This window comes from Acanthochromis polyacanthus, chromosome 2, assembly GCF_021347895.1.
Source record: "Acanthochromis polyacanthus isolate Apoly-LR-REF ecotype Palm Island chromosome 2, KAUST_Apoly_ChrSc, whole genome shotgun sequence".
NCBI classification, from domain to species: Eukaryota; Metazoa; Chordata; class Actinopteri; family Pomacentridae; genus Acanthochromis; species Acanthochromis polyacanthus.
The window spans coordinates 13,007,497-13,034,611 of NC_067114.1; the positions used below are offsets into that span (position 1 = coordinate 13,007,497).

A 27,115-nucleotide genomic window follows, 5' to 3' on the forward strand; every position below is an offset into this window, starting at 1 on the left:
ATTATTCAGCAGAAAACCTCTTTTGAAGGCAGAATTTGACTCCTTTTGTTGTGCAAACATCTGCACACATATATGCAGTTATTCTGAACACATTCTTGAGGTCTTAGCACCAACAAAGCAGCTAGGTTTTGGCAGTGACTAAAACTAGCGACATGAAGACACCTGGCCACTGATTATAAATGTAATTGTGGCAGTCTGACACTTTGCAGCAGCCATCTAAAGTCTGGTTATGTCATCACATCTCGGCCACACAACAGCTTTGGAGCTACAGCCCTCGAGGCCGACTCCGACTACAGCTGATCCTCTGCAGCTGGGCAGGCTCACCAGCCGCATGCTGGGGGCCGAGGCCTAAGGAAGGAAGGCTGGGGCCAGAGAGGGCCAAGATGGGTTAGGGTTAGGGAAGCATGAGGGTGGGGAGGGCTGCTGGGATGTGTGGGGAGATGTGGGCGGCATCATGGGGAAGGAGAATAGGGATTTGCACTCTTTCAGCTAGTCTTCAGCTCTTCATGCTCCACTGACCGCAGTAATAGATAAGCACACCCTGCAGCTCTGCATAATGACCGGCTACACGCACTAAACTGTACCGCACACATCTTCTCATTTTCCTCTCCCTGATCTCTGCTCCTTCATTTAGACCAAATTCTTATATATATATATATATATATATATATATATATATATATATGGGTGTGTGTACATATATAAACAGAGGTATGTGAATGTATACATATACAGTATACTTGCAAAACAATATGCAAGTTAATGCTGTATTCAGCTTTTATTGTGACAGCTTGCAGTACTTCTGTATATGTGTGTGTGTGTGTGTGTGTGTGTGTGTGTGTGTGTGTGTGTGTGTGTGTGTGTGTGTGTGTGTGTGTGTGTGTGTGTGTGTGTGTGTGTGTGTGTGCGGGTATGAGCAGCAGAGTGGGAAGCAGCACTGGCAGCACCTGTGACCCACACTGCACTGGAAACTGAGAGCACACCTGAACAGCACCTGGCCACAATCACAGTCTGGGTATAAGGGTCTCCCAGGGGACCGAGCATTAGCACATGACACCTGCCCCAGTAAAAACACACAGGGGATGCCAGTGTGACGTGGGATTTGACACTTCGCGAAAAGCCTTGAGGAACAATTAGACATGGAAAAAAAGAAATATGAAAGGGCTGGAAGAGAAGAATTCCTTTCTAGTACAAAAAATAGTCAAAGCAGAATGCTTTTTTTGTACCATAAAATAAAAAGAAACAGGATTTTTGAATACACATGTAGAAGGACAAATAGAGAGGATATAATTTAACACTAACATGGTGCAAATCTTTGGCACAAGCTCTGTATTATTATTTTCCCTCTGCAAACACAGGCTATGGCTATGGACTATTTTGACAGGACAGATAAATACACAGTATGTGATTACCTTACCGTGACTAAATCTAGGCCAATCATACTGCTCTGAGGTATTTGCAAAAGCATCAGAATATAACTAAAAACACTGAGCAGGATCGTATACTGCATTTCACATGAAAAGTGTATGGACTAAGTTTTTACCAGTTTTACTGTTATTATGAGAAAAATAAAGAATTAATTGTTGAAAAATAGTAAACGAACCTTAAACAATCCAGCTACTGGAGATAATACTACTACATTCAAAATGCAAAAAACATAACATAAAACAAAGATCAACACATAATCCTAAAAGGTTTTGGGTCACACTTGTCATTTGAATTATTTGGTCTTTTAGGTCACATTTCTGGTCGCAAACATAGTTATGAAATATTTCATTATAAATACAGACCTCCCAAACATCTAAGATGACTTTAATTAGGGTGAGAAGAGGCTTGGCTGTAATGTAGTATAATTGCAGCAAAGAGAAACTACAAACTGTAACTGTTATTTCATGTGGTGCATTGTTGTTGCACCTCAAATGTCGAATCACCAAATCATCTTTAAAATTTCATAATTACAAATGAACACATGATTTACAAATAACGTGAGGATTAGAGCAAGTTCAAAGCGGGACTCTTAGCTTCCAAAAACCTTCAGTAGTGTCATTTTAATTGCTTGTTCACAGGAACAAACACATAAACTCACAACAACAAAACATTTTAATAAGTGGTTGTCACAAAAAAATCTGCTAAGTACAACAGCATTACCAGCTATGAAGACTTTGGGACTAAAAAACATATTTTATTTGTTGTGGGTTAAACATCGGTCTAGACATTTCCTTCGCGTCTCTGCATGATGAACTTGTGGAAACAGAGCAGCTGAAACATGCTGCAGCACTTGAATAAAAATAACAAAGTAGTCCATCATTACTACTATCATTGTTCTGTTCAACTATTATGTGGAATTTCTGAAGGTGGTAACAGAGGAATTGTCTCCTTGACACAACTGAGCGATCACAGTCAGGTGGTCACGTTAAGGTCACATGTATATGTTGACACGGTGCATGTGGCTGTATGCATGTGTTGATGACAGTGTTAAGCTGCTTAGTTTTAATACAACAATAAACCTGTATGAGTAATACAGATGAAGCACACCAGAGAAACGTGAGCACAAAACTGCAACTCAGCAGTTGTGTTATCACGCCTTCAGGCACACGCCGGCAGGTCCGGACAACATCCCAGGATGTGTGCTCAGAGTCTGCAGTGGCGACGAGGCAGATGTACTGACTGACACCTTTAACATCTCCCTCAGTCAGGCCATTGGCCTCAGATGCTTCAAAACATCCACCAAAGTTTCAGTGGCAAAGAAAACAGTTGTAACCTGTTTGAATGACTACCGCCCGGTCGCACTGACACCGATGGTGATGAAGTGTTTTGAACGACTCGTCAAACCACACATCACAGCCAGCCTCCCTGCATCACTTGTCCCTCTTCAATTCACTTACTGTCCCAACCGCTACACGGAGGATGCAATATCCTCCCACCTGGACAATAAAGACACCTACACTAGAATCCTGTACATTGATTTCAGCTCAGCATTTAGCACCATCATGCCCAGAGACTAACGGGGAAACTCCTCCTACTCGGCCTGGATACTGCCACATGTCTCTGGGTCCTGGACTTTCTGACCAAGAGACCCCATTCTGTCTGGGTCAGAAAGAACCTTTCCAACTCCAACATGCTCAACACTGGATGTCCTCAAGGCTGTGTGCTCAGTCCACTGTTGTTTACACTGCTAACACACGATTGTGCAGCCACACACAAGGGGATCCAGATCATCAAGTTCACGGACGACACCACAGTGGTGGGACTCATTCAGAGGAACGAGGAATCAATGTACAGAGAAGTCAAACACCAATCATCGACGTTCGGAGGTCCCGACCTGAGCATGCTCCTCTCAGCATCAGTGGCTACACAGTGGAGAATCAAGTTGCTTGGAGCGGTGAATCTCACAGGACCTGAGCTGGAATAAGAACAACTCAGTGATCATCAAACAGTCCCAACAGAGGCTGCATTTCCTCAGGAAGCTGAAACAAGCCTCTCTCCTCACCAGCATCCTCAATACTGTCTACAGAGGTGTGGTCGAGAGCATCCTGACACACTGCATCTCAACATGCTACTCCAGCTGCAGTATGTCAGACAGAAAAGCCCTGCAGAGGATAGTCAGGGGAGCTGAGAGGGTCATCTGAGTTTTGCTACCCTCTGTCCAAAAACTCTTCCAGAGCTGCTGCATTAGCAGGGCACTCAACATTGTCAGGGACTCCTCACACCCTCTCCATAAACTCTTTGAACTGCTGCCATCAGGCAAACGTTTCTGAAGCATTAAAGGCAGAACCACCAGACTGATCAACATCTTCATTTCATGAGCTGTCAGAAAGTTGAACTGCTGTTCTGGATATGCACACACCTCTGCACCTTAATCTAATTTTAGTAGTTTTAGTTTCAGTATTTAACTTATTATCATTCCACAGGCTCACTTTAACTGTTGTGAACTTTACATCACAGACTGCTGCTATGGACACTTAATAACAATTCGACTGCCAATTTGTAAAACGACGTCTTAGTGATGTGTGTGAGCGGGAGGGTGGGAAGGTGGGAGGGTGATTGTGTAAGTGTGGGTGCTCCTAACTTACTTTCCTGTTGTTTTTCTCTATTGCAAAGTTTGTTCATTTGCTTTAAATTGGATCCTCTCTCATCTTGCCTGCACTACTGTTGTATGTAAAGCCAAATGACAATAAAACTTGATTTGATTTGATGGCTGGAAAGAAGTGAAACAACAGCAATCCAAAGTTACGCTGTGAGAGCCCACATGAGACCCAGTGTTATGTAAAAAGCATTTCAAGGACAAAATTTTGTTGTATCTCTTCTACTAAATCAAAATCAGATTAAGAGGTATAGCAAATATTCGAGAAATTATAATCAGTCATAAATGAGCACAATAAACATGGGCACGCTAGAGTTATTGGTCTTAAACTTTCTGAGGATTTACATATCTGTTTCAATATATATAAATCTGTGTATGCGTGTGTATTGTGTGACTGTGTGTGAGAGAGAAAGTATGCAATGTTAGTGAAAATAAACACAGAAATCCAGACAATTAGTTGTTGGCTTTTCTTCATTTTGACATTTTTGTTTGTTTGTGTGTTTCTCACACTCCAATTATGGTATTTGTCTTTCTGAAAACACAAAGTGAGTGAAGTGAAAAATAGTATGATGATGTACAAAATAGAGCAAATCTGGAATTAAAGGCTGACAACATAAGTATTACCACATATCAGACAATCTTAGGCTGAAAAAATAAAGAGTACATGAAAGAATACTGATAAGGAATCATGTTATAGTTGTTTTGATGTCCCTATAAGCCAGTCCTCTTATTTTTCTGTTACTAACGACAGCTGTGAACAGCTTCATCAGCTAGGTTTCACTAATTGGCATCGTAAATTTAAAACAGTATCTGAGGATAGGTCACAGAATCAAAGGGCTTTCTACACTTAGTGAAAAACAGTACCAGTCCATTGAGTAAATAATGACAAAAAGGCAAACATTAAGTGCTGCACACTCAAAATACAGCGTAAAATAAATGAGCAGAGTGCAGCTCTTTCAGTTGTAGCTCATTGCCTGTGGTAATTGCCCAGATTGCTTGAAATCAGCCTCCCCCACTGACTTCCCCATATCGAGCTGACACCACAAGAAAAAAATCTCAGCAGGTAATTAGATGTAACCATTCCTTGTCAGGGCTATGAACTGTTGGCAATCCCTGTGGCTAAACAATTAGAATGAGTGAATGAGAGCCAAACCTCGACTGCAGGACCTGCAGAGGACCTTAAGTGAAGCATTAAAGAGAAAGCAACTTAAATTAAAAAAATGACAACTGCAAACTCTCACAGGCCTTTCGCTGCTTTTTCTGTTCATGTCCATGACCCTTATAAAAACATTTAGCTTCACAGCTCAATGAGGCAAGAATCAACACATTAACTGTAGTGAGAGCCAAAATCCAGTGACCCTCCTGTACTTTTATCAAAATTCGATTCTGAAACCAATCTTGACTTCCAGATCACCCATTGAAACTGAATCATTAGATTACCAGAGATTGCTCATATTGATGCATGCCGAAGTAATAAAACATATCTTATGCTGACAGAACTGTATCTGTATCCTGCAACCACAGTTTTCCAACCACTGTGATTATCTCTCTAGTAGATGTGCAGTGTATCTGTGTGACAATCAATACTGTTCATCAGGCCAAAGGAATCACCCACAGTGCTGCAAATCTTTCTGAATGATACCACAGCCTGTCCGAGTGTAGGCTTTAACCAGCCCACGTGATGATTAGTTGAGTCATAGAGACTCACACAGCCGAAAAAGTTTGTCTGTGGTCCGCCATGCACATGAACAATGTGGCTGCCACCTGTCGGGCAGAGAGCACTGGATGACGTGCGGGTTAGTAAGAGGATTGTAGAACAAGAGGGTGGTGCTAAGATGCACGTGAGGCCCAGACCAGCTGATCCATAGTCGGCTCTATCTGGGCTCCAGCCCCCTGGGGAGAACAGTGTCATCATTAAGCGCTCGCTGGCTCCCCGGCATTCAACCAAAACTCCCCATTCTTCAGCTTCAAACCCCCGCACACTTCTCTTGTGAGGCTGGAATAAAACCGTGGCATTTCAGAGAAGCTGTCTTTTTCTGTTTCTGCTTCAAAATCATTTGAGGGGTCTTAAAAACAACAGAACAACCCATTTTCTTGAGCCATATAATATGGCTTGATAAAATACATAGAACATATAGCTAAAAAAATGGCTTTATTGCCATGTAGTGTAAAGCTAATTCTAGTTACTGTGAGTTTCACCAATACTGACTGTACATATTGAAGAAACAGTCCAATGGTCTATAAGTGTGTATTATAATAAACAGAGAGTTTGTGTCCAATAATTTTGTAGCCATGCAGACAGCAGTCACTGTATGTGTCATGATGCAACCAGGCGTGAACCAACCATGACGTCACCCATTGGTTTCAACGTGGAGAAAATGAAGCCCGGATTTTGCTACTTCCTGGTCGCCATTTTGGATTTTTTGGAGCCAGTGACGTAAAAAGCGTCATCAAACAGGCTGGACTGTAGAGCAACTAGGGGCAGGACCAGTCTATGGGCGGGCCAGACTGAAGCCAGACTGCTGAAAGCCTCGCCCTAAAGGATCTGTCAATCATTCCAGACAAGACTGTCTATCAAGTATAGCCACGCCCCCTGGCTCCACCAACTTTAACGATTTATTTAAAATTCATTATTGATTTATTTTAAGATCGGCCACCTGATCTCTCATTTTGACCATGAAAACTAACGGGGAAAAAAATACTGAGCTGTAGAAAATCAGTCTATCAAATTTTATTTTTTCAGGTGATGAATTGGGGTCTATGAAGCAAAAGCTTTTTGGAGCCAACCCTAGCGGACGGCGTGATATTGCAAGTTTTTGACACTTCCGGGTTGGCTTCATTTTTGGAGCCAGATGCTACGTCCATCTTTATATACAGTCTATGGATGCAACAGAGCAGCACGAGGTCTGTTCTTCATATACAGTGAATAAATTTATATTTGTTGTTCTGTTGGTACAGTTAATTTTAATGCCTGAATCGACTCTATACCAATCATTTGGAAATACTGTGAATGTAGCAAAATCTCCCAACCTATGACAAATGGAGCCACTTTCTCCAAGACATCCAGACAAAACCATAGATATAATTTACAACACAATTATTGTTTGTCTCCTGTTTATTTGACTGACATTATCGCTTTGTTTTTTGCAGCTATTTTGCAGTTTGGTGAACAAATGTTAGACGCCTACAGAGGCTGCAGGGATTTGACTTTTACAATAACGTGAGCAACAGACTCAACACATGGTGGACTTGATTTAAAACTGTACCATAACAAGTGATTTTAAATATTTTCCTTCCATACTGACATTCTCTATTGTGATAAAACTTCAAAAATATTTTACATAAAGATGAAACTGTGAAGGTATTTGTCCAAACAGCCATATCACCACTCAATGATTAGGCACCACAAGAGAAATATTACACAAACTAAGGGCTGAGATTCCTTTCAAGTGCATAAGAAAACATTTTAGTAAGTATTTTTTTCAAAGGAAATCTCCAATCAGTGTTCATTTTCTTTTACAAAGCCTGGTCCAGATCTTCTGTACTGATAAACTAGACTAAACACATCCACGTAAACATGGAAATGTCATTAGGGTTATGGATTTGGCACTTCCGATCAGAAACAATACATTGAATAAGAGGCAGGAAGTATGAAGAGGTCCTGAGGGCCCTGACACACTGAGCTGACTGGGGGCCACTACTGGGTCGTTTTTAAATGTATTTTCTGAGACACAGCTTGTCTGACACAGTTTACTTAAGGCCAACCTCACAGCAGCAGCTCGGCCAGCTCAGCAGGCTGCATTAATGGTAGAGGACGTCAGTAAGACAAAGCTCTCTGCTTCAGCCTTGCAAATTATTTTTGCCACTTCAATGCGATTTCTCCTAAGTTTTATCTCCTTATTTTACCCCTTTCAACCACTAAACAATCACTCTATCCTATCTGGCACTGATTGTGACGTAAGCAGTCCAATTACAGTAGTCGCATTACACAGTAATCTGCATATATAGTTGCCAGTTTGTAAGAGTGCAACAGCATTGAGGATCTAAATATGTCCTCAGGAGAACCATTTGCTCAACATCTCTCCCAAGACTTTCACACACCTGATGGACTGACTGACTGCTGTAACAACAACCACAGATGCTGAGATGCTTCCTGGCTTCAAAGAGTTTAGATACCGTTCAGATAACAGGAGTGAAACTTTACTACTTTCACCTCAAGATAACATGCTGGTTAAAAAAGTCCACCCTACAACATGACTATATGTGTTCTACCCTGTGCACTGATGAGGAATAACCTTTCAGACATGACTTAATGAGGGTGCTGAAAACTCCATAAATCCATGTACATCCCTGATATTGCTGTGGAATAACAATTTAATAAGACCACAGTCATCCTAAATTCCCAACCTGAGATAAGCACAGGCAATTCCAAGTTTACGATATTACTGTCTAAATCTGACATATCACCGCAACACATCACATCCATATTCTGCCGCTGGTGAGCATAATTACAGACGCTGCTGAAGAGAGGAGACATAGGCAGCGTGTGGGAAACAGTCATGTGATCAATTGCAAGAAAGATAACATTTTGTTTCAATTCAGCAGCACCCATTTGTGAACTAATTGCTGTGCTTGGAAACCAGTCTCCAGGGCCATTACATAATGAGCCGAGATATAGTTAGCCATAAAACTGTCAAGTGCTTACACATCACAGTGATGCCAGGCCAAAGAGCTGGATAGCATAGAGCTTTTAATCGTCATAATGCCAAAGCATACTGAAAGTCTGTGATGGAATATGTATTTCAAAAAGATCCTTTTGATTTTGATCGGTATCAAAACACGGAGCCTGATGTGGTTAAAAATATACATCCACATCTGTGTTTGGGGCAAAAATAAATATGAAAATAAACAAATTAGAGAGAGGCTGATATTTGGAACATGACAGGTAGTGTTGATGAAGGGGTACTCATCCTGCAGAGCTGCGGGGGGTACGTCACATCAAAAAGATTCAAAACCACTGAGCGAGGAAACGTGGTTGTGAAAGGCAAACAGTACAACTCTCAAAGATTAAATGAACACTCTAATAAAATAATTTTAATTAGTAACAGCAAACCAGGTGTTGGTTCAGTCAATGAGTAAAAAAACACAAAGACTGCACAATAAATTGAATGAGTGTGACTCAATAATCTACATTAAATTCAAAAGTTTTCAGTGAGAGGGTGTCTCATACCGTTGCCTAACTGTTTAACCCTACACACATGAAACACAAAGCCGTGCCGCCAGTAGAAGCTGCTGAAGGCGGTTTTGATGTCTAGGAGACAGCTTCTTATGACGGAAAGCTATACTGATAGCGTGACTTCTAGCCTGGGGGAGGGTCATCACAGGAGGAGGAAGAAGGAGATACGGCAAGGGGAGGGGGATTAAGAGAGGAAATAAAGGCAGGGGGAGATGGGAGAAAATAGTCCGGTAGCCTGGCAAGCCTCTCAGTGCTGCTACCTCCAGATGTATGATGTGCCTCAACCCTTTCTTTACACGACGTCTTCCCACCACCAAAGGGCATGCGAGGGGTGAGGTGAAGGGAGTCGCTTACTTACCCATTATGTTTGAGTTCATAAAAGGTGTTGGAGACAATCCTTCATGGGACACTAATCGACTGTCACTCAAATGATCGCTGTAATGAGGGCTGTCTGCGAAACCCTGAGGGAAGAGATCAGAATATTAGGCACATTAGTGGGCGACTTCAATAGCTGCGTGCCATAACGTGCCACTAATTAGTAAAAGGAGAGCACAAGTGGTCGTTTACACAAATAAACCGAATGGTCTGTGCGTAATAGTTTAAGAAATTAAAGAGAAAGAAAACATCTGTTAATGGCATTGTAACTGTGATTCACCTTAATGACATTTTCACATTTACAATCCCAATATTGCAATAAAGACACAATAATTCAGTGAAAATGCTTGTGGGAATTGTGGGAACTTGTGAAACAGTAATTTACGTAGTCTAAGTTTTTTATGAGTGTGAGGAACAATATATCTATTGAGACTTTTAAACACCTGAAAAAGACTCGCCTGTTTATGTACAATTAAAATGATAATGGTAGTAGTGGTTATGATAATAATAAATGCTAGTGTTCATGTTACATTTGAAATAATTTCATTTCTGTTCATTTTGTTCTTTTAATTTTACTCTTATGCTATATTTTAAGTTTTTACCAGCTAATGCTATCTGCTTTGATCTTCTTTTTTTTTTTGCAAAGCACATAATGCCACATGAAAGTAATTATTTTCATTTCTTTCGTACATAAAGACCATATTAAGTCAGTAACATTGTTTTTGCAGACTTCTGCAGTGCTTTCTGTAGATGCAAAACAGTCTTTTATGAAATTGTGCTGTTTAAAAAGGGGTAAAATACTATTGTGCTGTAAATTTAACATAGGCCACTGAATTCCTCTGCATATGAACTTCATATTACCAACTTATTATCAGGAACATGCAGGCAAATGTAATAAATATATGCAAGTTTGTACTGTTTTCTTCCTCAAAGAAATCCACTCCACCAACTTTATTTTTGCTACAATATATGCATCTATAAGATCAAAACTTTTAAGCCATGTTTATCCTTGTTGGTTTTTAAAGTTTCCTTTTATATTGGAACATTTTGTCTGCATAGTAACAGGGTTGTGTGCCACTTCATGCACACAGATCATAAGAAAGTGTTGTTTAATAGAAGGCGAAGAAACAGAAAGATGCAATCCTCCATCATTTCCAGGTACCTGCAGCTTAAAAAAATTGCCTTTTTCTCCTGCAGCTTAACAGTGCCTTTTCATGACAGTTATCAGCCTTAGGGGCTTAGGTCTAAATATCGGTCACAGTATGGTTTTTGAAAACTCGGGGTCCCATGTAATAAAAGATGCTCCGTTACAGTGCTAATCCCAAGCCCTGTGAAAATCCTCCTGTGCTCCAGTCAAATACATCTTCCCAAACTACATTAACTCCCACCAGAGGGACCGAGCAGCAGTGGGCTTGTATTTCTATGGAGCTATTTTCACTAACTCACACTCTTTGCATTCGACATATAGTAAAAAAACAGTAAATCTTATTATCCATCTTTTTCTGCGAGTGGATGGTGATGGAGTAATTTCAAAGGCAGTGGAGTGTTGTGCTGTGTCGAGGGAATCCTCAGATTCCCTATTGTGCTCCTGCCAGGCCGCACACACTGTTAATCACACCATGAACAGACTCAATAACAGCAACAGCCCCGTGAGAAGCTCCAGCAAACTAATACACACAGTTACACATACAGTGCACGGCTAACATAAGCAAGCAAGAAACATTTCCTCTCTTCGACTGCAAAACAAGGAAAATGCTTCAAAGGCCCAAGCTCTATTGCCCCCTTGGTGCTACCACTTGGCCCGACCCCTATTGTGTGCAGCCGTGTAGGGAAGGGTGTCCAGTTCCTTTAGGGGGATCGAGGGGTAGTGGTCATCTAGCCGTCCAAATAGCTCTCCAGGGCTACATAACCAGAACTTCTCGATCCCCGAAAGAAACAGGACACCAAACCCAACGCAGCAGCGAATGCAATGGAGGAATAGGGCCAAATTGTACAGCCAGAGGGGGGACAGGGATTGGGCCAAAGAACAATTCATTTTGGGAAATATGATTATTTGCTTTATGTGCGTTAAAAAAGAAGACCGACAGTACTTCTCATATTTGTTCGGTAAACATGAAGCTAGCAGGCGGTTAGCTTAAAACTGGAAGCAGGGTGGAAACATCAAGCTTGGGTCTGTCCAAACAAAAATAATCTTCTACCAGTATGTGTGCTTTGTATCTCCTTTGCTTAATCTGTGCAAAAATCTCAATGTAAAAAAACACAAATTGTAGTTCTCAGGAGTCTTCGCTGGTTGCCTGGCAGCAGCTCTGAGCCAAGAAATAATCTGATCTTCAATTCTCATAAAAATGCAGACTATTTGTTTTACATTGAACGTCACATAATGTGTTAATTACTGAGTTTTACAGCCAGTTTCCCCATAAACAGAAAAAAAGAAGGTATATCTAATGGACAGACAAGCTGCAGTTAACCTTTGCTGAATGGTTTACCTTGCTTAAGGTAAGTTAATTCCCTAAAATGTTTAACTATTTTCTTTGCTTGGTAAAAATGAACACCTTAATCATTCAATAAGTAGTCATGCTTTGACTTTTACGGCTGCCAAAGGGAAGCAGGAAAAGACTAGCAGGGTCAGTTAGCAGGGCAGGAAGAACAAGCAGGGGGATAATGGTCAGTCCAGGCCTCGTGTAAGTCTGAGTGTGTCTGTGTGTGTGTTAGCTTGTGTGTACGTGTTAATGCAACCACACAGTGTTTGCTCCTCTGGGACCATTAGATCATCAATCACAGATCCCTCATCATTCCCATACACTGGTGGCCTACATCCATCCAAGACACTAACACACGCTGTCATCGCTGCCACGGGGCAACGTTAGCACCAGTGGCTAAATAACTGTCAGATCACTGCGGCAGCATGCAGGCCAGAGCTCACGCCTTGTTCCCCAATCACTCGCCACAGCATTTAAAAAGTCATCTCTTCCGCACACTGAGCAGCGTCCCAGGTGAACGTGTGGCTGCATGTGGCAGCTTGGGAAGTGATGATACGGTCATGATGGATGCGTGTGGGGTCCAGTATCAAGTTGGGGCAGGGCACTGGGGAAGTGGGGGTTGTCGTGCGGTGGCGGTGGGCACAGCCCTGCCTGTCAGACCGCCAGCCTACAGCCACAGCTGCCCAGGATGCAGCGGCTGGCTGGGAGCCAAGGTCAGCACGGCAGGGCTCGGGACTGTTCACAGTCGACTGATCACACACTCAGCGCACCCGCTCAAACAAGCTCAGGGACAAGACTGAATTCCCTTTGTAACAGACTGAAAAATGAAGCACTCAGAATTTCTTCCAGCAGCCTTGGACAGACATTGTGAACAGAGAATAAACTGGCAAATTTCAGAAAACAACTCTTGTTTTTTAAATCAATTTTTTGATTCTCATCTAACATAGTAAAGGAATGAAACTAGTCACTAATAAAAACATCTAATCTCTACAGGAAAATTTTCACCTGAGAAAATAATACCACAGTCTGTTCTACAGTGCAGTGCTGTTGCGAGCTGTGCTTTTCAAAGTCAAGGGGAAGAAGAAAACGACAAGAAACTCTGGACAGCAGGACGGACCTCTTAAAATCTCTGCAGAAACACTGACACATAATGAACTGAAAGTGAAAATGACAGCTTTAAATTTCCAGTAGATGCAAATTTAAGCCTCTTGCTCTGCTTGCGCTGTAATAAGCTCCAAAACCTGGGACCAGGAGTCAAAAAATTTACGTATTCTCAGTCAAAACACAACATCTTTTGCTAGATGGCTTGTTGTTACAAAGTTTGGGATCAAACAACATGGAATGATTCTAAATTTCATAAGCACCATTTGATTTCATATTGCCTTGTTTTGGTTATGTTTCATTAGTCAGGATGGCATCTTGAGCACTCGTGTTAAATAGAAAATGTCAAAAAGAAACACTCCTGATGTGTCTAGCCTTACCAAAAAATAGCAATTTCAGTGAACTGTATGGGTGACTTACACATCATTTTAGCTTAAACATTCTAATGTTCTCTTAGCAATGTTTCTCATTATGATAATTAATTATAACAATAATAAAGTTTAATAATCCAATACACTTAATAGTAGCAATCTGAATGTTTCATAAAAGGGGGAAAGCATGGTTCGGAAATGCACTAAAGTCAATGGAAACCAGAGAATATGGAGGACATGTGATAATACATTGAAAGACTAAATCAAATGTTTCATATATATAACAATATTTAGCCTGTCTGCCCATTGATATCATACATCATGTCCATTATTGGTGTCAGTTCACTTCAGGTGCCTTCATTATTTTCTGCAAAACAAATACTATCATGAAACAGTTTGATTAGAATACTGCACTAGCCAAGTATTATTTATTTCTCATCAATTACATGAGTGATCAAATAGGCCATGAAATAAAATTTATACTAGATTTAAACACAAGAACAATAAAGGTGTGTTTAGGATGATGAAGTGTGTCTTGCTGCAATATTTTAAACGTATTATCAAAATTCTTGCTCAGGACAATGCAGTAGTGTGTGTAATATTAAATTCTACGCCCTCGAAATCTCGAGCTTTTATTAATCACATTTATAAGTCGTTAGTTGCGTAAAGCAGTGAGAAATTTTAGGTAGACTTTAAGTAATATCTTTAAAGTGTTATTAGCAGTTAAAGTTAGGTACTAATTACTCTATAAATCTACCCAAACATGTTGACTGCAGATAGTTACATTGTGTTTATTGAATAGATTCTATAGGTTTGTTTTAACAGTGTAAAAGAACTATAACCCCAACTCTCAAAATTCAGTTTTTGACTCCTACAATAAGGGGATTGAGTTGCTCTGTAATGCTGTGGGGGTCATTTTGCTGGCTAGGTTTGGGTCCACTTGTTCCATTAGAGGGAAGGGTCGCTGAAAATCAATAAAGCTGCTCCGAGTGATCTCCTTCATCCTATCATGAAGTATTTTTATCCTGACCGGAGTGGACTCTCCCAGGATGACAAGGGGTCACCGAGTGGTTTAATGAGCATAAAAATGATGGGAATCACGCTACGGCTTTTGCTGTCAACTCTCTCAACACAACTCTCAACACAGCTGAACACCTTTGGGAGATTTTGGACTTATCTGTTCAGTAACACTCTCCACCTCCCATGAACAAAGCTCCAAGTGAGGGGACATCTTTTGGAAGGACGGTGTTCAATCGTTCCATTAGAGTTCTAGAGACTTGAAGAACCAAAGCAAACTGAAGCTGCTCTGGCTGCACATGGTGGTCCAACACATTAACAAGACACTTTGTGATGGTTTCTCCTTTAGTTTGTAGGTTATCAATCACAAATACACCATAGTACTATCTAGGGTTTGTCATTTTTAATCAGCTCATAATGCTTTTGGAAAATTTCTCAATCATTCTCTTGCATTTTGGCTACCACCATACCAGCATTTTTAGTCATCTCAAGTCTTCAAATGAATGAACTACTTTACACATTATCGAATTTTTTTAATAAACATCATCAATCAACAGCAATAATAAGTACTTGCTATGTTTCTCTGGATTTAATATGACATGGGCAACTTTGTCTGTAAACCACAGTCCCAGAAGTGATGTGAATTGTATTAAAATCTCAAAACGTATTATTAGACTCAACAGATTATAGTAGTCTACTGAGGATTAAAAGAAACATAACTGCTTTCTGAAAACAGTATATACCATTCTATAGGCAACATAAATCAAGTCTGTATCAATATAAGGTGTGTATTGGCTGTGTGAGATCGTGAAGTGTGGCATGTGAGCGTTTGCCTGCACGCCTTATGGAGGTGCAAACAGCTGTCTGTTGGCTGATGCTGCTCCTTGTAATGTCAGAATCACTCATTTATATGCACCTGGAGCAAAGATATCTCAAGCGTCTCTGTCTTATAATTCAAATCAAGCTGCCTATGTTACCATAGCCTGTAGATGTTCATTCGGGAAGGGCACAGAGAAATAAACAAGGTAACGCAGCCCGAGTGGCTCTGACATTTAGCTGAATTCTAATCGAAAGTGACAGGAGATTGACATTAAATGAAATTCATACAGGGCATCTAGAACAACCAATGTGTGAGAGACAAACAAACAGGGGGAGAGCTGTTCACACTTGCTCACACCAACAGTGAGATGTTCTCACTTAAACAACGACAGACAGTTTAAACCTGTAATCAAACCTCTCCTATATTATTATTCTTATTATGCAAATTAATTAAAGTGGAAACATTTTGAGGATCTAATTTCCTAATGTGTACCTCTTGCTGCTTCAGGACAGGGGTAGAATTTCTCACACAGCGGCTGGTTGCCATTTTAGTGACAAATAACTGACTGTAAATCCACCATTGTAATGTCTGCAAAGATGCTGAGATTTTGTTTACGCCTTTCTAAACACAGAATTATAATTTGAATACAAAGATTTCCACCATCATATCTATAATTACAGTATATTTAGAGCCAGTTTACTCCATCAGTATTCACAGAGTGTAACTATTCTGCATATACTTTGAATAAACGGTATTCTCCTAGTTAGAGTTGAAATAATTAGCCAATTAATCAATGAGCTGGAAAACAAAGTGAATGGCAACTGTTTTGATAATACTGCACAATAAACACGCACAATTATGGCCAAAATGATCATCACAATTACTGTGATCGATATATCAATTCTATTCTTCATTGAATTTAGTGACAAAACATTTTAATAGCACTTTTATATTTAAACAAACAGAGCACTGCTTTCACTCCCAACTGTGCTACATTCCTGCTAATGTACAAATCTTTGCAACAAAAGATTTAAAATAAGGTTCATCTTCATCGGAATTCAGTGGGCAAAATATAAATGAAATTGTACTGAAAAAACACCTCACTGGCTGTATGTCTGCTTATCAACTGACACCGCAATTCACAGATGTTCCCTAAATGCCTTACAAGCAAGCTACAATAGCCACTAACCACGCAGCTGTGCACAGAGAAGCTTCTAGTCTCCAGTAGTCAGACAGCTGTGACTAAACAGTTCTTGAAAATAAAAGCATTTTACACAACAATATTGCAGTTCACTGTCGGAAGCCAAAATTATGATTGTGATAAAAAAAAATAATGAATAACCGTAACAAAATGTTTTGGCTTTTGGTTGCCTTGTGCTCCAAGAAATCATGTGTGATATTTCATAGACTAAACTATTAAACAGTTAATGGAGAAAATAAATGGCATATTAATCAATAGTGAAAACAATCATTAGTTTCAGCCCTATCCATAATTTCACTAAGTGTTAATTTCACCACACTCAATGTTGATGTTTTGAGACTCACACAGATGATGTAGTTTGAAAACATTAATGAAACAATGGGGTAAAATTTGAGGGTGTACCTTTAAATTAGCTTTTAGTTTGTCCATTAGTCATCCACATAATGACACTGATTCCCTGCTTCACATCATAATGACTAGGATTAAGAGCAAAGTCATTTTCTAAATGGCACAGCAACTGATCACATACTAACTGCCGGGGAAAAAAAAAATCTAATCTCCCGGACATTAAAACAATCAGGAGAAATCTGACTTGGGGTAATTAATTGTGAGCAGCATTAACATATAATCTGAGCTCAAATAATTTAACAGATCTCCATGACTTAAAAAGAAGCTCAACGGCATAATAATATCAAATTCAAGTCATCGGTTTTTCAGCAAACTACATAGCATGTCAGCCCAGATTTTTAAAAAAATCAATTCCAGCAGCCATGGGAACATTTACCAGTCCCTTCTGTCACTGAGAAATGTGTCTATTACAGGTCATACAACATGAGTGGTTCTGGGATAGGGTGAGACTAAAACATTGCGAATGTACCACTTTGATGTAATGAGTGTTAAATGATGTGCTGTGGAGCAGAAAGGCCATTCAGAGGGTTTGTGGTGTGGGTCATCTTACCCGGGAGGACTCATAGGAAGGACTGGACTCGCCACCTGGGGCCCAAGACGCTTGGTTGGTCCGCTCATCCATACCTGTCAGAAGAAGAAACGCACAACTCAGTCAGCAAGCCACGACGACTCACACAGTTCACTGTACAGGTACACGAGTCTGAATCCATGCTCTACTCAACACAAACAGAGACACAGCAAACACATGTTGAACAATCATAATGATAAAGACAACACTGGTCATTAAATAAACATGTTTATGCACTCTATCTGGGGTTGTAGTGAGGTACTAAGATTTTCCTGACAGATTTTGAAAGAAAAGTAAGCAAAAAAATAAAATACAAAATAAAACAAATCAATAAATTAAATAAATACATACAAAATATAACACATATTATATAGAAATAATATTTAAAAATAAATAAATAAAACAAAAATAATTATATACACATACATATATTTTTGTGATATATATAAAATATATACATGAGTATTTTTGTTTTATTTTATTTATTTTCTTTGCTCATTTTTTGTATATATAAATAAAAGAAAACAATAATTTACACAAAAAAAAACTGATGTTGTATTTTTGCAACAGTGGGTTTTACAGGGTTAAAGTCAATCTCCAGTTAAATATTCACTGTGAAATAGATTTAAAATGTGACTGAGCGTTACCACGTGAGATACCATCAAAAGCGTGAATGTAACACAAAGAAGGCAGCATGAATTTATAAAACCATTGAGGCGACAGTTTAAACCCCGGGTCAGACGCTCTGAATAATGTATAGCTTTAATTACAGTCTTTTGCGATTTGGTAATTGCACTGGTTCAAATCCCAATTTCAATGTGAAATAAACTGTTCAGCCCTGATGTTCTTTCTATAGCATTTCAAAGAAATACCACATCCCCTTCAACCTATCTTATCTGTGTTATTTCCTGAAACTGTTCATAGAATACGGACAAACCAACATAAACAGCGTTTCCCAAAAGTTACATAAATGTGGCAACAGGCAAGGAGGTGAAAATGTCATTTTTTAATAATTACTCAATAAATAAATCAGTCGACAGAAAATTCACTTGCAACTGGTTTCGTTAATGATAAATTGACTTAGTCACTTGTCAAACAAAATGCCAAACATATCAACTTTCCCTCTATTGTACAGATCAATATGAGCTAAATATCTTTGGGTTTTTAATTGTTGGTGGAACAAAACAAGTCATGCAAGTATCGTCCAAATCTTCTGACATTTTAGAAATTAAAAAAAAATAATAAAACAGTCTGGAGCAAAATAACTGTCACATTAATTGATTAAAATAATGACTGAAAACTGTTGTTAATTGCAGTCCTAAATGGCAGCCAAAACATCACATTCAGCCGGCAGCGTAGCACATTACATCACCCAAAACTGAACAAAAAACTAAACACGGAATGAGAAACTTTGCAAAGTGATTCATCATTTTGGAAGGTTCCCATAAACACATTAGAAATACTGAAATTCACACACACACTTCAGAGGAGACCTGCATAAAAATAAGCAATGCTAAGATTAATTAAAGGACAGGCATACATTATATTGATGCCATATTATCTCCACAGACAAATGACTTAATAGGGGTGCAATTTTAAAAATAAACTATGTTTTTTTCATCTACAACTTAATTGTTGTCCTCAACTTAATGGCACAAGACTTATTTTTCCTTCACATGCTCCTGATGTGTCAAAAAGCAAACTAAAACTTTTACGCTGTGATGTTTTCCATGCTAAACAGCTGAGCACTGAAACTTGACAAAAATATGGTTTTCTAAATTAAAGGAAAACCTCTTTGGTTCAAAACATCAAAAAGATAAACAAATAAAATCAATAACGGCATCTAAACTGCAAAGCTAGACCATCTGGCACATGTTGAAAAATATAATATCTGATCTTCGCAATCCAATTTATGCGATGTAGTCAGTAACAAATATTTGATGCCTCGATTGTTCTTGCTGTTTGAAACAATATTGTGCTGCAGTAACAGCCAAAATCTCCAAGAAAAGCATCAACATTCCCCGCGTTATTGATTGTCCCTGTTGTAATTTCATCTGTCTCAGTAAAATGCAATACCATTCGTTCATTTTCAGTGTCAAATAAAGAATATCTGACTTTTTTTTTAATGTCTATGCTTGGAAAAATAATAATAAAGCAAGCAAGAAGCAAATCTTTTCAATATTAAGTATATTTTTACCCGTGAAGTTTCACAGATGATAAGCACTAAGGTGCATCCATGCGGCAGGGTTGGGGCATATAATCCAAGAAGTAACGATTCTCAAGAAGCAGAATTTACACAAGTGAAACAAACAACTTCAAATAAAGCAGAAGTCAATCATGCACAGTAAAAAAAACAAGTCTGCAATTACAGATGAAAATGTGTCTGATGGTTCTTATTCACCATCGATAAAGTCTAGCTTAGCAAGCAGCTACACATAATACATTAATCTGACCTAATGAGGCTCGATGCGGCTTAATGGGCACTTTTTATGTGCCACTAAAGCTATTAATCTCAAACAGAAACCTGATGAGTAGGTGTAATTATACTGTTGTAAGATACTGATCAGCATCTTATCGGAAATGGTACGTTTCAGATCTTGCCGACAGTAATTTTTCCATATTATTAAAATGTTTCCAACCTCTACGCTGCCAATAACTTCTCAGTCAGAAACTTGTACATCTAATTATACACTTAACCAGAAAGTCTGTGACATTTCTTTACCCAGAAATCACGCTCCAGTGAGCAGAGCTGTAGATAAGTTTCATCCTGACAAACAAGACGCTTTGCTGCTTGCACACAGTACATTCATTTCCTCTTCTTCAGCGGCTTTATGGAAAAACTATACAGCTAATTTTGTCTCACTTTCGTCATTTGGCTGCGTTGTTGTGCACATTCACTTGCTGAACAGCTACTCTTGGTGGTGCGACAACAAGCAGTGTGACATTGAAGCCCCAACTGAGGCCTTTTACATTCTGAATGTAACAATGGTCAGTGTTTGCAGTCTGGGCTGCTGGTTGTCATCTCGTCTGATTACCATCTCCTACAAGGACTCAAGGGTCCCCTCTCTTCTCCGTGTACAGACAGCCAACACAATAAGATTACTCACTGATACAAGAGGCTAAAGGGAAAAAAACACACAAATGCGAGGGCTGCAATGTAAGTCTAACGAATTAGGAGAATCAGCGCTGCTCTGCTCAGAATTTACACCAGAAAATCACCTTGGTTCACATTTTATACAAATCAATATATTTATATGAACAGATCAGATGATCATATGAACCCTAAAAGAGTTAAAACCCATTTCTACAGCTTTTTAGCTACTTTAGGCTCACTGTTGTGTTTTTACAGCCATTATACAGTGCTTGTAACATTCTCTGCAACCATGTTTTCACCAGGCAGCATCAAAAAAAAAAAAGCTGTAATAACTGAAACATGCCCTACCTGCCCAGCAACAACCTGCACGATTTTGTTAAAGGTCTTATCTGCAGTGCGGTGTGATAACATTGTGATGGAGGGTTGACAGAGGAATCACAGGTTGGCTATCATAACTGGCTGCTCCTTTTTTAACGGTCTCCACTGGGTCATTCATAAACAGCTGCACCATCCCCAAACCCCTGATTCAATAAAGTGAAAAAAAAGTCTTCCAAGAGAAATATTGAGGCATTTGCTTCACAAGTGGAAAGATTTCAGAGACAGAAATGAAACACTTCTGATGTAAGAACATGTAACAAGGCTGAGGCATCACAAAGTGTCAGCTTAGCAAATCACAGGATTAAACTGCCAAATATCTTTCTTTTTTATTTACAATTTCACTACCAGTGATACCGACTCAACTAAGTATCCAATCGACAAGTTGGAACGGATAACACAGACTTGTTTGGTACAAACAAACTGCATTTTCATATTTAGTACGGTTGATTAGAGCTGCTGTGAAAGTCATCTATTTTGTCCCGTCTTTACAGTCTACCTGTATTGTAATTTTACCTGATAATGCTCATCATTTGTTGCCTTTGAAACATAAGAGAACATTATTAATACATAAGAAGCCTTTAAGTCCAGCATTAACGTGATTTCCCCACATCTGTCCATGTAGCTCTAATGATGCGTGATGACAATGAGTTGCTTGTTAAACTTCATATTTATTCCTCTTCATTTGTTTGCGCAAAGACAGTGTGAATGTGAGCAGGATCAAGTGCAATAGTACAGTTTTTTCCCTTCGTCTAGGTTCAAGATCAATTGAACTGAACTAATCACATCAGCAGAGTATTGTGTATGAAACGATCAGTCTGTAAGAATCTTTATTGTTGTTGATATCATTTAACATAAACAGAAAGTAGAAGGACGACCTATTTGGATGCGTTTATCAATTACAACAAAATTACCAAATACAAACGTCAATTTATATTCACAAGTTAAACTGTAGGTTTCATATAAAATACAGAGGGATAAAATTAAAAATGAAACCAGACTAGTACTGATTATTACAAAAAACACGTAAAAAAACAGAAGTTATAAACTAGTCGAAAGCCACACAATGGTAGAAACCTTTATACTTAAAACACATATTCACAAACTCAGGCAATAAAGGGCATTGCATATTTACAAGAACTGTAAATGCATGGAAATTTAAACTGGCCATGACGATGAAAATTTCCAAACATAAACACAGAAACTCAACCGGTAATTTTAATTTCTTGAAGGTTTATTACACACATCAGCGTCATTGAGTAAACTTACACATCTTCATCTGAAAAGCTGATATTGACTGAATCTATAGAATCCAATTCTTCGTGTGAATGAATACTTCCCATCACTCAAAAACAGTTGGCAAAAAAACTACAGGCCCAAAAAAAAGCTTCTGGTTACAGCAGTATCTTGGAAAAAAAAAAGAGAAATGTCAGTCATATCCCTATGTGCAAAGACAGGGATTGATTTTGATATGATTATGAAAAATGCATGCATTTACACTCATTTGAGAAACGTCTACTGCGGCGTAACAGGTTTAAAATATTATGATTTTCACCTAAATTATACTGGGTTTATGCAACCATGTCTCACAACAAAGCACAGTCACAGTCTGACAAGTTTTGATTCACATCCACGATAATCTAAACAAATCCAAAACACACTCTTACATTGTTTTGTTGATATGCACTAAGTTTTTGGCTCTATGTGGCATAATGGCTTCTTGTATAAATGAACTGAGAGCAACAGTAAAACCAATGACTGCAACAAGTGTATGTAAACAAGTAATGAATGTGAAATAAAAAACTAGACTCAGAGGAACCAAACAGTTTTCATAGGGACACAGGGTCAGACAGGGTTAATGTGAGCTCTCTATTACTTTACCTAAGTTACCCTACACCAGTCATTTAGAGCAGTAAACGGCTGCAGAGGGTGCGAGGGACAGTATGTCCATGGGTTTGGTTGAAGACGACCTAACTGCAAATCTAACAATAAAACAATCAACTGGGGACTTTTTGTGCAGGAAGGAAAGGAAAATATACCGTTTGCAGTGTAATGTATAGAAAATGAAACTGCATTTCTGTAAATGCAGATCAGCGATGTCCAACAAAAACGTTTTTACAATAGGAACTTAAGCAGCTCAAATGTACACTGAGCCATTATTAGAGTCAGAGGAATCTACATGTAGTTGCAACTAAATTATATCATCAATAAACACAAATTCCAAACTTTGATATGTTTTAATAAACTTAGATATCGTCGTTTCATATGCTGGAGAACAATGTTAACTGTGCAGTGCTTACACATTGTGTTTATCTAGTCTGTAATAGATTTAACTGACTAATTCAATTAAGGGTATCATGATTTTACAGACAAGCAGTGCAGCAGCTAAGTGAGGTCACCAAAGAGACTGCGTGTTATATTTGATTTTTTGTGATAAAAATCAGCAAATGAATAATTCAATCATTTTTAAAACAGTGTGAGAATCGACTCGCACCACACAGGACTGCAGCTCAGACTCTCTGCTGTAACAAGCCCTGCTTTATGCTTTATCCACAAAACTGAACTCAAAGTGAGACGGCACACAGCAGTGATGCTCTTTGTAGCTGTGGCCAGCAATGAAACATTTAATTTTGGTATCCGACCGACTGACAAACCAACCTGCGCCGGCTGCTGGTCACAGCCAACAAATGTACCACTACATAGCACTAAATGAAAATTGCCCATTTCACAGCAGCCATCCGCTGCCCCACTACACTAAAGAGTCAATGGCCTCATCAGATTTGCATCATCAACACAGCTGGAGGGGAGAAATGATGAATCTCCGTTAGAACCACTTCGGTTATTTTTTCCAATCCATCTTTCCCTGGCACACTTTTGAAGGGTCTTGCCTGTCCCACTCTGCCTCAATTATCTGGCTATGCCCAGCTGAGATGCAATAATCCAAACTCTCATTCCCTGCAATTTCCACACTTGTGTCGGCACACTCACTTGCCTTAAGTTCACAATCACTTATGTAGGTGCTTCTTCCCCTACCTTGAGGATCAGAGAGACATGAGCTCTGACTGTAGGCTGAAGGGAGGAGAGATTTATCCACTATAGGCCTTCAATAGTGGAATATTTAAATCAAAATGTATGCATGCAGATGGCAACTAAATTAAGCCTCCTGAAATTAGAATCTAATCCAGAGTCGAACTTGTGTAGGTGCTTGAGTGTTGAACATGAAAGACATATGTGCAGTTTCCTGGAGATATTCCCAGAAATACACTAAAAACTAAAACAAGAAAGAAATTCCTTTATGCTCTTTTTATGTCAGATACATTTAGCTGTTGGTTGCTTACTGACCCATTTATGATGCGTTTGATATTTTGTATTTCTTTTTAATTTCTAGAGCATTTAATACATTGGGTAAGATGCAATTTGAAAAACAGCACATATTCAGACATTTGAATCTAAAAATTCCTGCAAACCAAAAGCCAAAACCATACTCAATCCTGTTCATGACTGTTACCCTTTTATCAAACTATATCCACCATCATGTGTTATCAGCCATCATAAACTAAGACACACAAAATTACCTCATTATAACGAATGTCTCCCTCAACTAATTAGTTATCAGTGAAGCTTAAGTTGCTGAGATTTATGTTTATAATAGAAAATATTGTGATTAAATCGTTACAAGGATGGAAAAAAATGTGCATCACAATATTTGACTGATAAATAGTAAAGTGCCATCATGAGATAATAGCACATTTCTAAGGACTATTTCAAATATTACAAATAAAACGTGCACATAAAACCACTAACTTTAATAAGGTTAAGCATCTTTTTACTGCTATGTCCAATTTGTTTCATAATTTTTGCTGGGACTGTTACCAAACAGCAGCCCAGATTTATACTTTGTCATGTTTTGGGAGAACAAAGTTGGTCAGCAGGCAACACATACAGCGGCGACAATGAGCTTAAGCTGTAACACACAATTCTCCTGACGGCCCCCAATTCTTTTCTGTGGCAAACAAAAAGCACCGTGCTGACGTTGGTCTATTTTAGAAGTCACAGAGTGCACGGCCCAGGCCAAAGGTGGCTGTCCACATGATGTCCACATGTTACTTTATTAAATCATAATAGCATAATTACGCTTCGTGCATGAAGTGCACGGATGACGCTTATGTTTGACATACACTCGGTACATAGCTGACGCAATGTGGTTTTGACAAATCCTGTAAATGTTTCTGCTGCAGAACAAGCAACCTTCAAGAATCAGGGTTTCATTATGTATCATCAGAGTGTTCTAGATGTGACTCAACAACCTGACTCCTGAAGATATTTTCTCCACAATTAGAAAATATACATTGACTTAACACTTTACAACTTGCATAATCTGGAAGCAATCCTATAAAAATAACCCTTTCTGAGTATGCAGTTCATGGTGTTTCCGTACTCAACTACACTATATTAAATAGTGCATCTAATATTTTGTCTAGAGGGTAACACAAACACTTCTGAAGTGATTCTAAAAATCAGCCAGAAAGATGACGATTGAAAACATTTCTGTCATAAAAAATATAAAACAACATGTTTGTGAGAACCTCAGCAGAAAGGTGAGAACTGACTTAAAATCTCACAGCAGTTCGACTAGTTTCTTTGTCATTTGTTTTGCTGAAGAGAGCACAAACACACGCACACACGCACACACAACATCCTCCTCTCTTGAATGATTAGGTATTATAAAAGTCAGCTCCACAGTTCATGTGTGACAGCTCTGTTCTTGTTTCTTTGTCATTTCTACTCAATGTGTGTCTTTCGTCTCACGGATAACTGACTACAACGAGGCTTTGTGGATGCACACAAGACATGCTTTCAGAAAACATAATGCTTGATTGTTGACTTTCTCTAGTGGCACATCAGACAATAGATGTGCTTCGGATTAATGTCCTGTAGCATTTATGGCAATAGGAAGCGATCCAGAAGCAGGGGATCTGAACTCTTGTTATTACAAGCAAACCATCCAAAAGCATAGCTAAAATAAAGATGTTTATATGTAACGAAAATAGACCACTAACTTGTAGAACAGACAGTTAAATATATGTCTGTCTGTAATGTTTCTTGCACAAAGAAAAGAATAACAGCACAGAATTGCTCAATGAGAGGTTAACATGTTCTCAATCGGACATATTAATTAAGGCAATTAAAAATTTTCCTTCGACACACCTCACAGCAAAACCCTGTTTCTTGCGACACTTAACAACACCTTGATCAAATCAGCCAAAACATGTCTAATTTTTTCCCTATTTATCCATCTGATAATACGGTATAACAGGAGGAGCGTTCACAGCATTACCCCGTGACGGTAATTAGATCAATAAAACATTTACACATGTCTACGGCCTAAACTGTGCTTTGTTCTATATCTTTACTACAGCACTGCACTACAATCCCAGGTGGAGAGCTCATGTTTCAAGCACCAGATGTGAAAAGCACACACAAGCGTCACACGCAGGAGGGAGAAGAATCTCATGCAAGACTGAATATGTAGACACTTTTCCTTCAGCGTTTATTTATAAATAAGACCAGACACAATTTAAACAAAGGTAGAAGTCAGTAAACAACTGATTTTTATGTGCAGACTTATGAGTCATGCACGCAGGGATAAAGAGAGACTACACAACAAGGGGGTTTTACAGAAAGGGGTTTGAGGGATCAAGTCCTACCTGATGCACTGAACTGACTGCTTCCGAGTGTGGTAGGCCTATTTTTCCCTCCGTTTACAGGTGGAGAAAACATCTGAAAGGAAAAATATGAACACAAACCTGCAGTTAGAGCAAGGACTGCACTGTGTAGCTGCAAGCATTCAGCTAATGAACTGCAATTATCCTGATTGTGATTTGCAGAAAACCAAGGACAGTTTGGAAGACTAATAAGAAAACCATAAATTGGTCATAAATCAGCCTAGTTGGTCCTCACAGGTCTAAGCTCTCCAAGACTGAA

General features: G+C 39.0%; 1 protein-coding gene across 5 annotated transcripts in view; it reads right to left on the reverse strand.

Moving 5' to 3' along the window:
* tcf12 (transcription factor 12) overlaps positions 1-27,115 on the reverse strand; it is an 80,555-nt gene that overhangs the window by 52,359 nt on the left and 1,081 nt on the right. For all 5 annotated transcript variants that reach the window (XM_022212985.2, XM_022212987.2, XM_022212986.2 and 2 more), the window contains exons 3-5: positions 26,839-26,911; positions 17,644-17,717; positions 9,679-9,781 (exon numbers count right to left, since the gene is read on the reverse strand). In XM_022212985.2, the coding sequence (XP_022068677.2) occupies positions 9,679-9,781; positions 17,644-17,717; positions 26,839-26,911 (250 nt within the window). The remainder of the gene's footprint in view (positions 1-9,678; positions 9,782-17,643; positions 17,718-26,838; positions 26,912-27,115) is intronic.